The sequence below is a fragment of the Protobothrops mucrosquamatus genome, unplaced genomic scaffold, assembly GCF_001527695.2.
Source record: "Protobothrops mucrosquamatus isolate PMUCROS unplaced genomic scaffold, P.Mucros_1.0 scaffold5, whole genome shotgun sequence".
NCBI lineage: Eukaryota > Metazoa > Chordata > Lepidosauria > Squamata > Viperidae > Protobothrops > Protobothrops mucrosquamatus.
Window position 1 is genome coordinate 2,410,039 of NW_015386392.1, and position 15,019 is coordinate 2,425,057.

Genomic DNA, 15,019 nt, shown 5'->3' on the forward strand with positions numbered 1-15,019 from the left:
GGTGATAGGGGTCTGGAGAACAACACGCCTGACTTTGTCTGTTGCTTCGCCTCCGTCAGAACTGGGCATGTGCGGACAGGCAGGAGGCGTGGCTATCTCAGACTTAGTCTTATTGGGTACAAGGGACTTCAGGAAACCCAATCAAGTGGATTATCCATCATCATGCTGAGAAATGGCGTTCAGGTAAGACCAACGCCCCGTTTCTTCAATGCATGTTGGAACCCTTGAACATTTTGAATCTCTGCATGAGGTAGAACCTAATCCAAAGAAGACAGAAATGTTGCTAGAGTATGGTTCATCTGCCCAGTTTTTGTGATTTGCACAGTGAAGTGATGAACAATGGCTTTGGATGGGACTTAGTTCAAGAATCAGATTGATAATTTAGGTATGCTGTGGGAGCCAGGATTGTTCTGGAAGCCCAGGAAGCTTAATTTCTATGAATGCCTTTTATCAACTGTGATTTATGAACAAAATAGGCCTCTTCCATAGCAGAGATAGCTTTGTGTTAGTTACCCAGTACTTTGGTGGCCCTTAGGTAGACTGTTACATTGAATTATTAGGCCTTGCAAAACAAACTGAAACTAATGGAGTGAGTTTATTAATGGGCACTGGTAGATATTATTGCATTATGACAATTCTCTCTCAACTGCAGTACCTGCTCACTTGTCTTATTTGCCTGCTCTGAAGTTTTGTTACTTATTCTGTTCTGAAGTTGCATGAGATAAATCAAGATAAATCAGTCAAGTGAGCTGGCAGGGTCAGGGGAGATGTCCTTTGCCAGACAGGGCTGCAAGAAATAGGATCTTGCTGATTAAATTCCTTCTTGTTAGGCAGCCAGTTAGGATGATTGACAAAATGTTGTATGCATTGCCTGCCCTAAGCACTGCTGGAAAGCTAGCTGCAGCTTCACCATCTGCATTTATTTTCAATTTTGTTCAGCAATATTTTTTTAGCCTTTCATAAATTGCATAAATTACAGTTTTCTATGCATGGCATCTGCGTGATCACTTGGTCACTCAAGAGAATGTGAGTTTTGGTATCTTGAGGAGCTCAGCCCTTATTACAGTTACAACTTTTGTGTTGTTTTGTTTTTTGGTGCTTTTGAGTCATCATTGACTTCTGGTGACACAAATCCCTGCAGTTTCCTTGGCAAGATTCTAGAAATGTTTAACCATTGCCTTAAACTGACCCAAGGTCATCCAACTGGCTTCATGCCTAAAGTGGAATTAGAACTCGCAGTCTCCTGACTTCTAGTCTGGTGCCTTAAGCACCAAACTGACTCTCATATTTATAAGATAGAAAGGAGGTATTTTTTGATCTAGATAAAATAACATTTTAATAATAAGGGGCTCCTTATTAGCACAGCAAAGAAAATCATCTTTGCTGGAAATAAATTGCTAAATAAACATTTTTTTCCCAGGGAACTAAGGATATATTCCTAGTGGACCAATGGAAATAGCATGTTTAAATACCTGGAGGTAGTTTATCATATGTCTGGCTCCAGAAAAATTTATCTAACAAATGTGACACAGAGTTCTTAGTGTACAACTGCTGCCACACTTGGGTTTTGTTTTGGTTTTGTTTTTTTCAGAATAAAAGTGACTGCTACATACCTGCAGTCTTAAACTTTTCTTAACCAAAGGCACAAGATTTATATGGAGCTAGGTTCTTCTGATTGCTTTATCTCCTTGGAATGATGATCAAAGTTTCTAAGCATTGCAGCCTCGTGCCTTTTAAATACTGCAGCTCAGAAGTAGATAGATGGAACCTAGAGTATAGATCAGTATTTCCCAACCTTAGCAACTTTAAGATATGTGGACTTTCACTCTCAGAATTCCCCAGCCAGTCACGCTGATACTCATACTGATATACTTGATTAAGGTTATCTCTTCTCTAATCAGGATTAGCTCCCTTAAATTATGGAAAGTTTCCAATCTGAATGGAGATAAAAGTCTTAAAGAAATTCTCTGTATTGGGATTGTCTCCCATTTTCTAGTCTCCTGCCAAGGCAGTGTATAATGGCTATAGAGGGATGGTCTGACTTAGTTAAATCTTCCTATTTCTGAAAGTTTCAGATATATCTGCTCCCTATCTAATTCAGCTACAAATGCCTAAATATAAAATGGCACATATCTTTGTAAGTGCTATGTGCTTGCCAGCTGCACGAGAAGGAAAATACAGGAGGAGTCTTTTTTGGAACACCTGTATCCATGAAGTAATAATAGTGAGGAAGCTATGAGATGTGATCTTCTTCATTATAAATAGGACATTTATAGATATTCACCATTCAGTCATTTCCGTATTCCCTCCCAACTTTTTTTTTTTTTTTTTTTTTTTTTTTTTTTTTTTTTTTTTTTTTTTTTTTTTTTTTTTTTTTTTTTTTTTTTTTTTTTTTTTTTTTTTTTTTTTTTTTTTTTTTTTTTTTTTTTTTTTTTTTTTTTTTTTTTTTTTTTTTTTTTTTTTTTTTATTATTATTATTATTATTATTATTATTATTATTATTATTATTATTATTATTATTATTATTATTATTATTATTATTATTATATCATCCAATTATTTCTTTTGGATAGTGATTTTCCAATTATTTATAATCTAATCAAATTCTGTGCAGCCACATATAAAATACAACAGGAATTTATACTTAGTTAAGTATTACTTGAGGCAGAAATGTGTTATATTTGTATTTCTACCTTAATAAATATTGTATTATTTATGTTTTAAGGTGGGGGGTCTCCAAATGTGGCAACTTTAAGACTTGTTGACTTCAACTCCCCAAATTCACCAGCCATGGGGAATTCTGAGAATTGAAGACCACAAGTCTTAAAGTTGCCAAGTTTGGGGACCCTACCTTAAAACTTAAATAATACAATAATTATTTTAACATGATTAAATCCTTTTCAAGAGTTAGGATTATAGCTACTGCCAAGATTATTTGAATTGTATTCATGTGCAGCTCTTAATTCTATTGATTTTACCTTTAGTGTTATAACATTTATAACAACGTATAATTTTTAGACTTGCCCACTGCCATTCAGGAATACAGGTAGTCCTCAATTTAACAAATGGTCGTTTAATGGCCGAAGTTAGGGCGGAGACTCCAAAATCTATTTGCAACCTGATTTTGAAGTTACAGTGGCTGCAGCCCTGTAGTCACTTGATCACATTTTGGATGCTTGGTAACTGGTTCAACTTTACTGTTGTTTGCAATGTCCTGTGGTCATATGACTATGATTTTTGGCTTTTTTTGTCAGTTTCTGGTATTTACCTCTGAGTTCTGGCCAAAAAAACATTGTGTAAAATTGATTCCTTTAATGACTGCCATGTTTGCTTAGCAACTACGCAAAAAGGTTATAAAATCAGGTGCAATCACATGGTCACCTGCTTACCAACTGCAAAAACTTAGGACCGTAATTCCAAGTTCAGTTATAGTTATAAATAAAAGACTACTTCTGATTGAAACTGTAGGGCATGGGCTTCAGTTTTGTTATTTCTATAATGAAATTTATCACCTACATCTAAATCTACTTCTAAAGAGGTTTGTTGGTATTGTTGGTAGATCAGAAAATTTTGCATTTCATTTCTCTCAGATCATAATGGTGAGATTAATCTTTATAGTGACCATTTTTCAGAGCTTGTATCATTAGGTAACAGACAGTGAAACATGAGAATTATTATTCGGTCTGACCACGAACAAAAGATGTGATTTAGCAATTCTATCTAAAATTTTATGTAAGGGTTATTTTATATTATGCTATTTTATAACTGACAATATTATTTTATACTTTTGCAAAGTACTCTTGTAATTTATTGATTTAATCTTTAGTATTTAAATTTTTAAACTTGTAGTACTTATATTTTATTGCTTTACTTTATTCTTACCTAATTTAATCAGAAATGTTTATGTTTTTCCATCTGAATTTTATAAAAGCTATTATGAAGCTGTAATAAAAATGTTCCATTCTAGACTCATACATAGTGTTTGATTATAGTTTTATATTCAATTTACAGGTATTTTGTGGTAAACATAAAAATTTATTAACACTGTTATAAATACAAAATTATGGATCAGTTTTGTATTATCAATTTTACATTTTATGCTGGTCAAAGACCAAAGTAGACAGACTAAACAAGCGGTATTATGTTGCATATTTCACGATACTATGGCTCGGGGTCCAATGTCGCTTATAGTGAACATGTCCGTCTCGGTCTTCCTGTTACACTGGCTAGAATGTTGCTGTATCCGAGACTGTTTCTATTCCTATCACAGATACTATTGGATCAGCCTCCATATGCTGGCTGTTACTTAGCTCTCTCCATCCCATAAACAATAGCCAGATTAATGGAAAAAATTGATCAGTCTCCATCATTCTGCCGCATTAAGAATTCTAACAGGAAATATCTTTCTTTCACTATAGCTGAATATTGTTTCTATTATTTTTAAGAATTCTCTAGTTTTTACTACTGTGATCAGCTATTCTTATGTAAGTACATAGCTTAATTTCATAGTACCTTGATTTTTATCTGGAGCTAAGGAGGGACACATACAATACATTTAAAAAAATGTATTATAGCCTATTATAGCCTTCAACCAATATCAGCCAAACAATTAAATCAAACAAAGAGCTATGACTGATCTCACATTTTCAGGTTGAAGCAACAGAGTGCTGGTTTTCTGGGGCAGGACTAATGCTCTGTAATAGCTGAGATTAAGCTACCCCACCCCTTAATATTTCAAAAGTGTTTAAGACAGAGTTCCAGAATGTCTTCTGGAACCACCTTTATTTCTTTTTTAATTATTTATAGTTTTATGTTTAGGTTATGTTCTTTTATTATTTTTATGGCTATTATACTGTTAATGTTTTACTTTGTTTTTAGCAATCTATGTAAGCCTCTGATTCTCTTTGGATTATGATGGGTAGATAAATAACAATTCATGTTTAATTCTGTTCATTTGCTCTAAAGATTGTTTGGGATGCTCATTAATTCTAATTTTATGTCAGAATAAATTCACAGTACCTAGTAATAATCTGTTTTGAAAAAGTTTTTTAAAAATAAGTATATTATCTCTTTCTCTCTCTCTCTCTCTTTCTCTCTTTCTCTCTCCCTCCCTCCCTCCCTCAATATCTTTTAAGGTGTTTTTTATTTTTGCATTTTTATATTTTATTTCTCACATTTCAGTTTGGACATTGACATGCCATTTCATTACCCTTTGCTTTATACTTCAGTTAACCTCGGGTCCTTTTTTGAATAAATTTATTAATATTATATTTCCATAATCTGTGATGGATTTAGATTTAACTCTCCTCCTAGTCTGGTAGAAGTGGACTTTCCAAATGTCCTTTACCCCATAACAATTTTTGTGTCCTACTAAAAATGTTACAGTAAGAGTGAAGCAGATCTATTGAATGGGGTGAGACTGACAAGAGTTAGAAAGCGTTAAAGCTAATGAAGTTCTACGGAAATTGGAAAGCAACTTCCAACTATCATACTGTAGTTATTCCCCACACCTTCTATAGCATTTATCAATGACTAGTAGGGATGCTGTGAAGACAGTCACAAATCAGTCTCTGCTTGTTCAATTGTACAGCCTAAATCTACATCCACCACATTGTTTACATTCCTGCAAGAGGGAACAATAATAATTAAATTTTGAGGCCTTGCTCATGGTCATTCATGACTTGGTCATTTCCTGTTTGGATTATTGCAATGCATTCTACATGGGGCTATCCTTGAAAATTATCCAGAAACTTAAACTGGTCCAGAATGCAGCAGCATGCACAGTAATGGGGGTCCCTAGGTTTGCCCATGTAAGGTCCTTGTTGCTTGAGCTACAGTGTCTTTCAGCTTCTTTCTGGGTGCAATTCAACATGCCGGTCATTACCTTTAAAACTCTAAATGGCACAGGGCCTGGTTATCTGTGGGACTATCTTTCCCTAAGGACCACCCTTCCTACCAGGTGAAATAGGATGGGCTTGCTCCTAGCTGCTTCCCCTCAATATCACCATCTGATGGGAAGCCTGCTCTTTCTATGGCAGTCCCTACTCTATGGCACACTCTCTCCCCTAAAGTTTGGCAAACCTCTATCCTCTTAGCCGTCAATAAAGATTGAAGATCTGATTCCCCCCCCCCCCCCACCAAGTGTCTAGAGAAGATTGGATAAGTAAAAGTTTGATTTAGTGCCAGGTCTTTGTTGTTTTTAACATTTTAATGTTTTAATCTATTTAGTTTTATAATTTTAATATTATTTTATAGATTGTTTTAACTTTCAATTGGAGCCACCCAGGAAAGTGGTATAACTGCTCTTGGTTTGAAAATGGAAAAAGTGGCATAGAACAGAATGGCTTGTTTTGTTTAAACACTTTAAAATGAAATCTATAATCAACTTACACTCTCCTTGCTAAGCAGATACCAGGGAACAATTTACAGAGGAGGATACCCAAACTGAAGTGGACAATGACAAGAAGCTAACACCAGATCTCCAGTGCTCAGTCGCTGTGGACTCTGCCAACACCAATTATTCGGTTGGTGTTGAAGCAAAAAGCAGGTTAGCAAGGCAGTTTCAGAATGAGTGAGAGGATGGCTGAGACTTTTAATTGTCACCTGCTACTTTTTTTTTAGATGATTTGTCTATAAGTGGTTTAATTGTGTTTATTCTATTCATTCCTAACCAAGAGAAATAGATGCATGTTTATAACTTTTCTGTAACGCTACATTAATAATAGCGGTTATAATAGTGGTTCGGATGAAATAGAAATCAGGAATCAGTCACTTTATTAACTAAATTTTAAAATAGATTTATTCTGCTTTCTTTTTAAAGAAAAAGCACTGAAAATAGCTGTGAACCAGTTTGGATTTATTTTTCTGCTTCACAAGAATATTTTAGTAAATTTATTTATTTATATCTCACCTTTGGCAGCGAACATACCAAATAACTCTTCCACCTCTTTCTATTTTCCTCATAAAAACCCTGTGAGGAGGATTGGGCTAAGAGAAAGTGACTGTCCAAGGTCCCCAGCTGGCTTTCATAGCTAAGGCAGTACTAGAACTCAGTCTCCTGGTTTCTAGCCTGGTGCCTTAACCATTTGAACAAACTGACTCTCAAATTCAGTGAAAATGAGTTACTAAATGTCCAAGCTGTCAGTTTTTAGCAAACATAGACAACAAGGAAAAAAAAAATCCTGTCCTAGGGCAATATGGTTTTTCCCAAGCTTTAGGTTGGCTTCTCTAGAGAATTGTGCCAAATTATAATTTTAATCTAACAGAAAAATCTGCTAAATACATTGTGCTTAATGTCAGTATTTAAGTACTTAATTTTAAATTAATACTATTTTAAAAATGTAATTATATTCATGATTAAATTTTGCGTTTCATCCTGGCTGTGCTAACTTTTACAGTGCAGCTCTTGACATGCTATTCAGAGTCTTGTACCTTCAGCCTGAAAAGAGTTGCACCCCATAGTACAGGCAATCCAAGAATGCTTAGCGTTGGATTTTTTTTTTATTCATCCAGGATAACTATTTTGAAAACATTTACAGGTGAAGTTAGATCTAATTTAAATATTAATAATTTATTGACTGTATTTAATGTAATTGGATGGCAGAATTTCTGTTTCAATTTTTTAAAAATTTGCATTTTAAAATACCATTTGAACTTTCCCTTTTGCCTTTCTGGTCTTTTTTTATTTTTGGTCCGCTTGTTGTAGCAGTGAGCAGGTCTGCGCTTTTTGTTACTGTGGGGAACGCAGCTCATTAGGACAAGGCGAGCTTAAACAATTCAGTCCAACTCCAGGGTTTATTGCTCCATGGAACAACCAGCCCTTAAATATCAGTGAAACTGTTGACAGCAAAGATACCATTGATGAGAATATTCCAAGGCAGAACCCAGTCCTCCACAAAGCAAGAGGACAAAAAAAGTAAGCATTTCTATCTGTTACAAAATAAACCTATTTTATCTAATATTTTCTTTCTAAGCATAATATTTTGAAGCAGCGTGCTTATCTGTTTGTTTAATAAAACAAATGTTAGTTGTTAGCATAAGGTACATCCAGAGTGTTTCCTAAGTGGGAACTGAGAATCAAAAGCAGAAGTTTCTTACAGAATATAGGAATACACTGGTTGACAGAAAATGTCAAAGAATAAAATAGAAATGAACATACAAACACACACACACAATCCTGGAGCAAGGGTGGCTAGAAATAAGAGGGATAAGCCAAAAGTGAAGCAGAATTTAGACAAAGAGGCTGTGATACTGCAGAATGAACATGCAAACGAAACTGAGAAACATTCATATCACAGGACCATTGTATGGTTACTCTTCTATAATCTGTGGAAGGAGAAGGATACATATTAGTAAGCACAGCTGTAAGAACATCTGAAACTGGGACTTCCTTTTTAATCCCATTTCCCTGTCTTCGTTTTTGCATTTATTTCATATTATCTATGCCTAAGGAGCATTCTATAGCAGCTGTTTTTTGAGAGCTTGAATGATGCACTTACACATTGAAAAAAATTACTTAAAGAGTCTTGAGCTGATTAATCAAAGTTTTTGTAGCTTATGGGAAAGTACAAAATTACTTTACTTGGAACAGCTAACCATCTCTGTCCCCGAGGAGGGTGATGCAATCATACCCTAGTGCCATCCTGGCTGGTCTCCAAGTTTTGCTACTAAAGGGATTGTTTGTTAGAATTTCCTTATTGGTGGTGATTTCTGGGCTGGTGCCAGTCAAACAAAAGCAGTGAAGTAGGAAATGAAACAAAAACTATGCAAAATAAGTATTTTGGACCAATTTAAAGTGGATCATTTTTAAGGAAAGTCTAGATTACAATATTTTAACACATTGAAAGTACTCTAACTTCTTATTTGAATATCTGTAATTTCTTTCCCCCTTTTTTTGCTTCATCTTAAGTATAGAAACTTTTAAAGTAAAAAATTAATGTATTTTATATAGAATTAACGGGTTGAATGTGTATTCAGTTACATGTCAACAAACCAATAACAGGTATTTGAAGAATCTCAAATGTTTTGAATGTAGAGAGGTGAAATTTACAATAACCTGAAATGTAATTAGGCATATTCCTGATCAGTATTAACAGTTTGTCACTCTTGTGGTGTTGCAGATCAAGGTACATTTTTGTTTTTTTTATATATGTAATTTGTGCTGAAGTTTTTTCTTAAATTGAAATGCAAATTATTTATATCTAGTCACATGAAATTTATATCCAGTCAATAATTAATTTTAGTGAAATAATATTCACTGTAGAAAATAATGGAGATTACCTTGACAGAACTAGACAAGAACTATTATATATTAGAAAGATGAGAGATAAAGCACCATCAGATTTACAAGGTCCTGTTAGCAGAGCCTATCTCACAAAGGTATAAGGCAGACGGGTCAAACTCGCGACATCATGTGACATCCCATGATATATCGGGACTGTTTTACCATTGCTGGCAATGGAATGGGCGTGGCTTCCACGTGACATGTCTGGCCCACGGGCCGGCAGTTTGACATCCCTAGTATAAGGTATTCCTCCACTTAACAATTCATTTGAAGGTTGAAGTTACAACACTACTGAAAAAAGTGACTTATAACCATTTATCCCACTTAATAACCGTTGCAGCATCTCTATGGTCATGTGATCAAAATTTGGCCACGTGACAACTGACTCATACTTATGACGGCTGCAGTATCCCAGGGTCATGTGACCCACTTTTGCGACCTCCTGACAAGCAAAATCAATGGAGAAGCCAGATTCATTTAACAACCTTGTTAATAACTTAACAACTGCAGCGATTCATTTAACAACTTTGGCAGGAAATATCGTAAAATTAGGCAAAATTCACTTAATAACTACCTTGCTTAGCAACAGAAATTTTGGACAACCATTTGTCTGAATTAGTATAGGGTCTACTGCCTGAACAAGGCTGTTGGACTAGGGGATCTCCAAGGTCCCTTCCAATTCTGTTGTTCTGTTAAAATTGGTGGATAAGCCAGATTCACTTAAACAACTGTGTTACTAACTTAACAACTGGATGATTCACTTAACTGTGGCAAGAAAAGTTGTAAAATTGGCAAGCTTAGCAACAGAAATTTTGAGCTCAATTGTGGCTATTTGTAGTTCTAATCTTCACATAGAATGGATTTTTTTATTTTGGTCTATCTATTGGGATTGGCATCAATCTTGCAAACCCAGTGGTGCTTTACCATCCTTCCTCCTTATATCCCAACGAATCAGGAAGGATCTACCTGGGTCATTTCCAAAAACTATCTTCTTGGGACATGCTAATTGTTTAAGAATGTTTCAGCCCTCTCTCCTTATCTAATGGTGCTTGCATATTTCTGTCAAGGTTATTGTCTTTATTCTCTACAACAGTAATTAAAAATCTTCATAAATTTATTCCAGTCCTAATGTTTTTTGCTTATGCAGTTGTTCCACAGGGATGACTCTAGAAATGTTTATGCAACTCTTGATAATCCAACTTGTTTGCTTCACATTGAAGAATAGTGTATTTATTGTGTATTTGGGTTCTGGGTTTTCATTTAAATTGGAATTCTTACTTTCTATGTAGCTTTCTGCCAATATATAAGGAAAGCATTTTAATTATAGGGATATTTAGGGTTTTGTGCTAGACTTTATTTTTATTTATTTGCACTTCTTATTTCTTAACTACCCATCTCCCTCAGAAAGGAGCTCTGATCAATGTACAATGCAGTCAATAAAATCAACTATTAAAATCAGAATAATTTAGGATTAAAAATTTTATTCATATAATTGATTCAAATGGATAATCTGACAAAGGTGGCTAACAACATGTTAAAGCAACAAAAGCAATATTGGCAAAGAATAAAAAGCCAAAAAAGTCACCAAGGATAAATCCAACAAAATAATTGATGAGCTGGCAAAAGGCCATTTGATCTTAGGTCCTGAAGCACATGAAGGTCTTCAGTGAGGGACCTTTTATGAAAGGCTAGGGATGGAGCCAATCTGACCTAGGATAAATAGAGTGATTTGGAAGGTGGGCTCTATGAAACATACAGATATAAAAATCCCTGAAGCTATAGTTGGATTAGCATGGAAAAGTTATGCATTTTCTTTTCCAAAATTGAAATAATTTGAAGAATACACAATATTTGGTACTATCTATAAAGTCTGATATGTCTGAAAGATACTCACTCTTTTTACTTGTTCTTTGCAAGTTACAGTTAAAGCAAAAGAGTTGTAGAGAGCAATAATGGACAGTAGGAATAACCTTGAGGAACAGGAGGAAAAGCAGCAACCAAGACAATGGTCAAATAAAGATAACCTGAGTCCAGGATAGAACTGTAACCTGAGAAAACATCTCAGACTTGACCATTCCAAGTTCTGGCAAATATAAAGGGAAGGGGGGGGAAAAAGAATAATCAGACTGGAAAGAGTCTGTTACTAGAAACTTATAGAAGTAATTCTTGACTTACAACTGGTCACTTAGTGACCATTCAGGATTATGACAGACCTCCACAAAATATTTATGATCCAGTTTTGAAATTCCCACATCCTCCCCTGCAATCATATGAATGCATTTTGGGCACTCAGTAACTGGCTCGTATTTATGACATTTGTAGTCTCCTGGAGTAACACGACCACAGTTTACAATGGTTTCGCTGCAAACTGGCATTTACTTCTGATTTCTGACAAAAAAATATCAAACAATGTGTTCGCTTAACATGCACAGTATTCACTTAACTGCTACAAAAATGTTATAAAATGGATCCAGTTACATGGTGGCCCACTTTATGACCATCATGACTTACAAATCTAATAGTGTATAGTAATATGCTGAGCATTACCTATAATAAAACTAGTACCAACATTCAGTACCATTGACCATGGTGTCTTTTTAGGCCAACTGAGAGAGCTTGGGGTGGGGTGGGGATGACACAGTTTTGTGCTGGTTCATTTCTTCCTCCGATTCCGGGCCCAAGTAGTGTTGATAGGGTACTCTATCATGGACCCTGCTTTGTGGGATGTTAGGGCTTGGTGCTTCCTCTGCTCCTTTTTAATATCTATATGAAACTACTGGGTGAGATCATTTGTCACCATGGGACGAGGTATCATAAGTACACTAATGATACCCAATTATATATCTCCATTCCAAGTGAAGAGAATTATGCTGTGGGCATTCTTTTGCGGTCCTTGGAGGCTGTGGAGACCTGGATGGGGAACAACAGACTTCAGCTGAACCTAGTAACATGGGATGGCTATAGGGCAGTCCCTCTGTATCCAGGAGTTTATTATCTTTGGTCTGCACTACCTCAGAAAGACCCAGTTCATAACTTGGGGGTCTCTTGGACTCACAGTTCCTGCTCAAAGAACGGGTGACAGCCATGCTTAGAAGGGCTTTTGCTCAACCGTATTGTGTGCCAGTTATGCTCTTTCCTGGATAGGATGACTCTCCATTCAATCACTCATGTCCTGGTCACCTCTTGTCTGCACTATATCAGGTTCCCAAACCCTCATTGTTTCCCCTGCATATATATTCTACTTTTGGGGCCTGCCATTCTGCTGGGGGGGGGGAGCATGCTTTTGCTTGGGATAACTTCCGCTTTCTACTTTCTCTCTCTTGCTTCTATCATCTTGAGAAAGGAATGTGTCTCCCTTCTCAGGGAGACGGTTACAGTAAAACGAAAGCTAGAGAAGACCATAAGATGCGCGCCAACTGTACCAGCCAGCCAGACTTCGTACCACCTGTGGATTGGCTGGATTTCAAATGGACATTATAACTTTGGTTGGAGGAGGAATACTGCTGGTTTAATTATACCGTTCAAGCGGGATTTTCCCGAGATCTCACCTTGACTATCCTACTGTCACTAACCCCTAATAAAACTTTTCTTTTGATACAATGCCTGTTTCAAGAGTTCTGTTTTCTTGGGTGGTTAGCTGAGGTGGGTCCTTACATAAGGCGAGATCTGAATAGTACTCAACCCAGAGAAGCTGCTGCCCTACCGGGGGAGTCGCAACTGATTTCTACATGGAGCAGTTCCAGGCAGAGAAATGGTCCCAAGATCTCCTCTGCCTAAAAGCTGATGAAAGTCTCTCCAGGGATCTGGAAGAAGCTGGACCTTCTGGTGAAGAAGATCGAGCCAGATGGTCACTTGGAGTCAGTAAGAAGGAAGGATGAGAAGAGAAAGTTCCAAAAGTTACCCTGACCTGAGGTGGAGGAAAAAAGAAGGCAAAGAAAAAGAATCCAGAACCTTCCCCTCCTGAAAAAGACGAAGAAAAGAAGGAACTGAAATCTGGGGATTGGTGTGGATTGGAGAGAAACTATGTCTCAGCAGCCTTGAGACTTAAAGTGATGCAAATAGGACATGATTCGAAAACTGCTGGTCGTTTTGAATTTGTAAAAACCTTGCATCTTATTAAGAGACACTTTTGGTGGCCTGTCCTGAAAAAGGACATAGAAAGCTATGTGGCCAGCTGCCCCACATGCACAGCAGCCAAGAGGTGACAAGGAAAATCCCCAGGACTGCTGCAGCCGGTAGCAAGTCTGTTAGCACCCTGGAGAGAGATCTCTATGGATTTCATTGTAAAACTGCCTGAAAGTGCTATAAACACTGTAATTTGGGTTGTAACGGATTTGTTCTCCAGACAAGTTCATTTCATTCCATGCCCCAAGATTCCAACTGCAAAAACTTTGGCGAAACCTTTTGTACAAAACGTATATCGATTTCATGGGCCTTCACAACATATAATTTTGGATCGAAGGGTTCAATTCACTTCTAAGTTCTGGAAAGCTTTTCTAGACTTGATGGGGTCTAGTCAAGAGTTATCTTCTTCCCATCATCCTCAAACGAATGGGGGGACAGAGAGACTTAACTCAACTCTAGAACAATATCTGAGATGTTTTATTAATTACCAACAAGACAATTGGTCAGACCTGCTACCATTTGCTGAGGTTGCCTATAATAATGCTGTGCATTACAGTACTGGTTTCTCTCTATTTCAAGTAGCAAATGGTCAAACCTTTGTGGCCATGCCTTAACTCCCCACCAAAGAGCCTGAAATCCCCTCCATGCAGGAGTGGATTAAACAATTGCAAAACACCTGCCGGTGGTCAGAAAAGCATTGGATGAATCCAGGAAGGCCTATAAAGCTCAAGCCGACAAACGTAGGGTGGAACAGAAACCTTATAAAGTCAGAGACTGGGTGTTCCTTTCCACAAAGTATTTACAATCGTTGCAACCTTCCAAGAAACGGGGGCCTAAATTTATAGGACCTTTTCCATCATCAACCCTGTGACGGTTGAATTAGACCTGCCAAAGAATCTACAGAAAATCCACCGTTTTCCACTGCAGCTTAATCAAACCAGAAATCACTTCCAACATCAGGCCTCCTGCACCCCCAGTGCCCACGCCCATCATGGTTGAGGGAGAACAATATTTTGAAATTAAAGACATTTTAGACTCTCGAACACACATGGAGTGACACAGTACCTAGTAGCTTGGATGAATCTTCCTGCTGCCCAGAATGAGTGGGTATACAAGAAACATGTTAGAGCCCCTAAACTTCTACAATGTTTCCATTCTAAATACCCTGAGAAACCTAATTGATTTGTCTATGTTGTTGTTTCCTTTACCCTTTTTGTTTTCCAGGTGGATTTTCTGTTCTAGGGCAGACATGTCAAACACAAGGCCCACGGGCCAAATCCGGCCCGATATGTGGTTCCATCTGGCCCAGGGACCTGCTCTGGAAATAGCGAAGGACCGGCCCACCACACCTCAGCCCGGCTCAGGCTGACCGGGTGCTGATCTACAACCTGGTTGCATCCATCAAAGCCAGAACGTGCTCATCCTTAAATCCACAGGGCAGTCCTGCTCCATTCCCTGGGTGCGCACGCAAGCTGAGTCCGGCGTCCCTGCTGGCTGTCTTGTCCCGCAGGCTGACTTCACCAAGACGCTGGCACTGGCCATCTCCTGTGTGCACACCCGGGGGACGGGGCAGAGGTGGCGAGGCAGCTCCTTGCTGGTTCCAGTGGCTAA

The 15,019-nt window shown here is 37.3% G+C and overlaps 1 protein-coding gene across 1 annotated transcript in view; it reads left to right on the plus strand.

The window, feature by feature from the left end:
• KMT2C (lysine methyltransferase 2C) overlaps nt 1–15,019 on the plus strand; it is a 162,981-nt gene that overhangs the window by 42,787 nt on the left and 105,175 nt on the right. The window contains exons 3-4 of the mRNA XM_029282953.1: nt 6,409–6,547; nt 7,706–7,915. Of these exons, the coding sequence (XP_029138786.1) occupies nt 6,409–6,547; nt 7,706–7,915 (349 nt within the window). The remainder of the gene's footprint in view (nt 1–6,408; nt 6,548–7,705; nt 7,916–15,019) is intronic.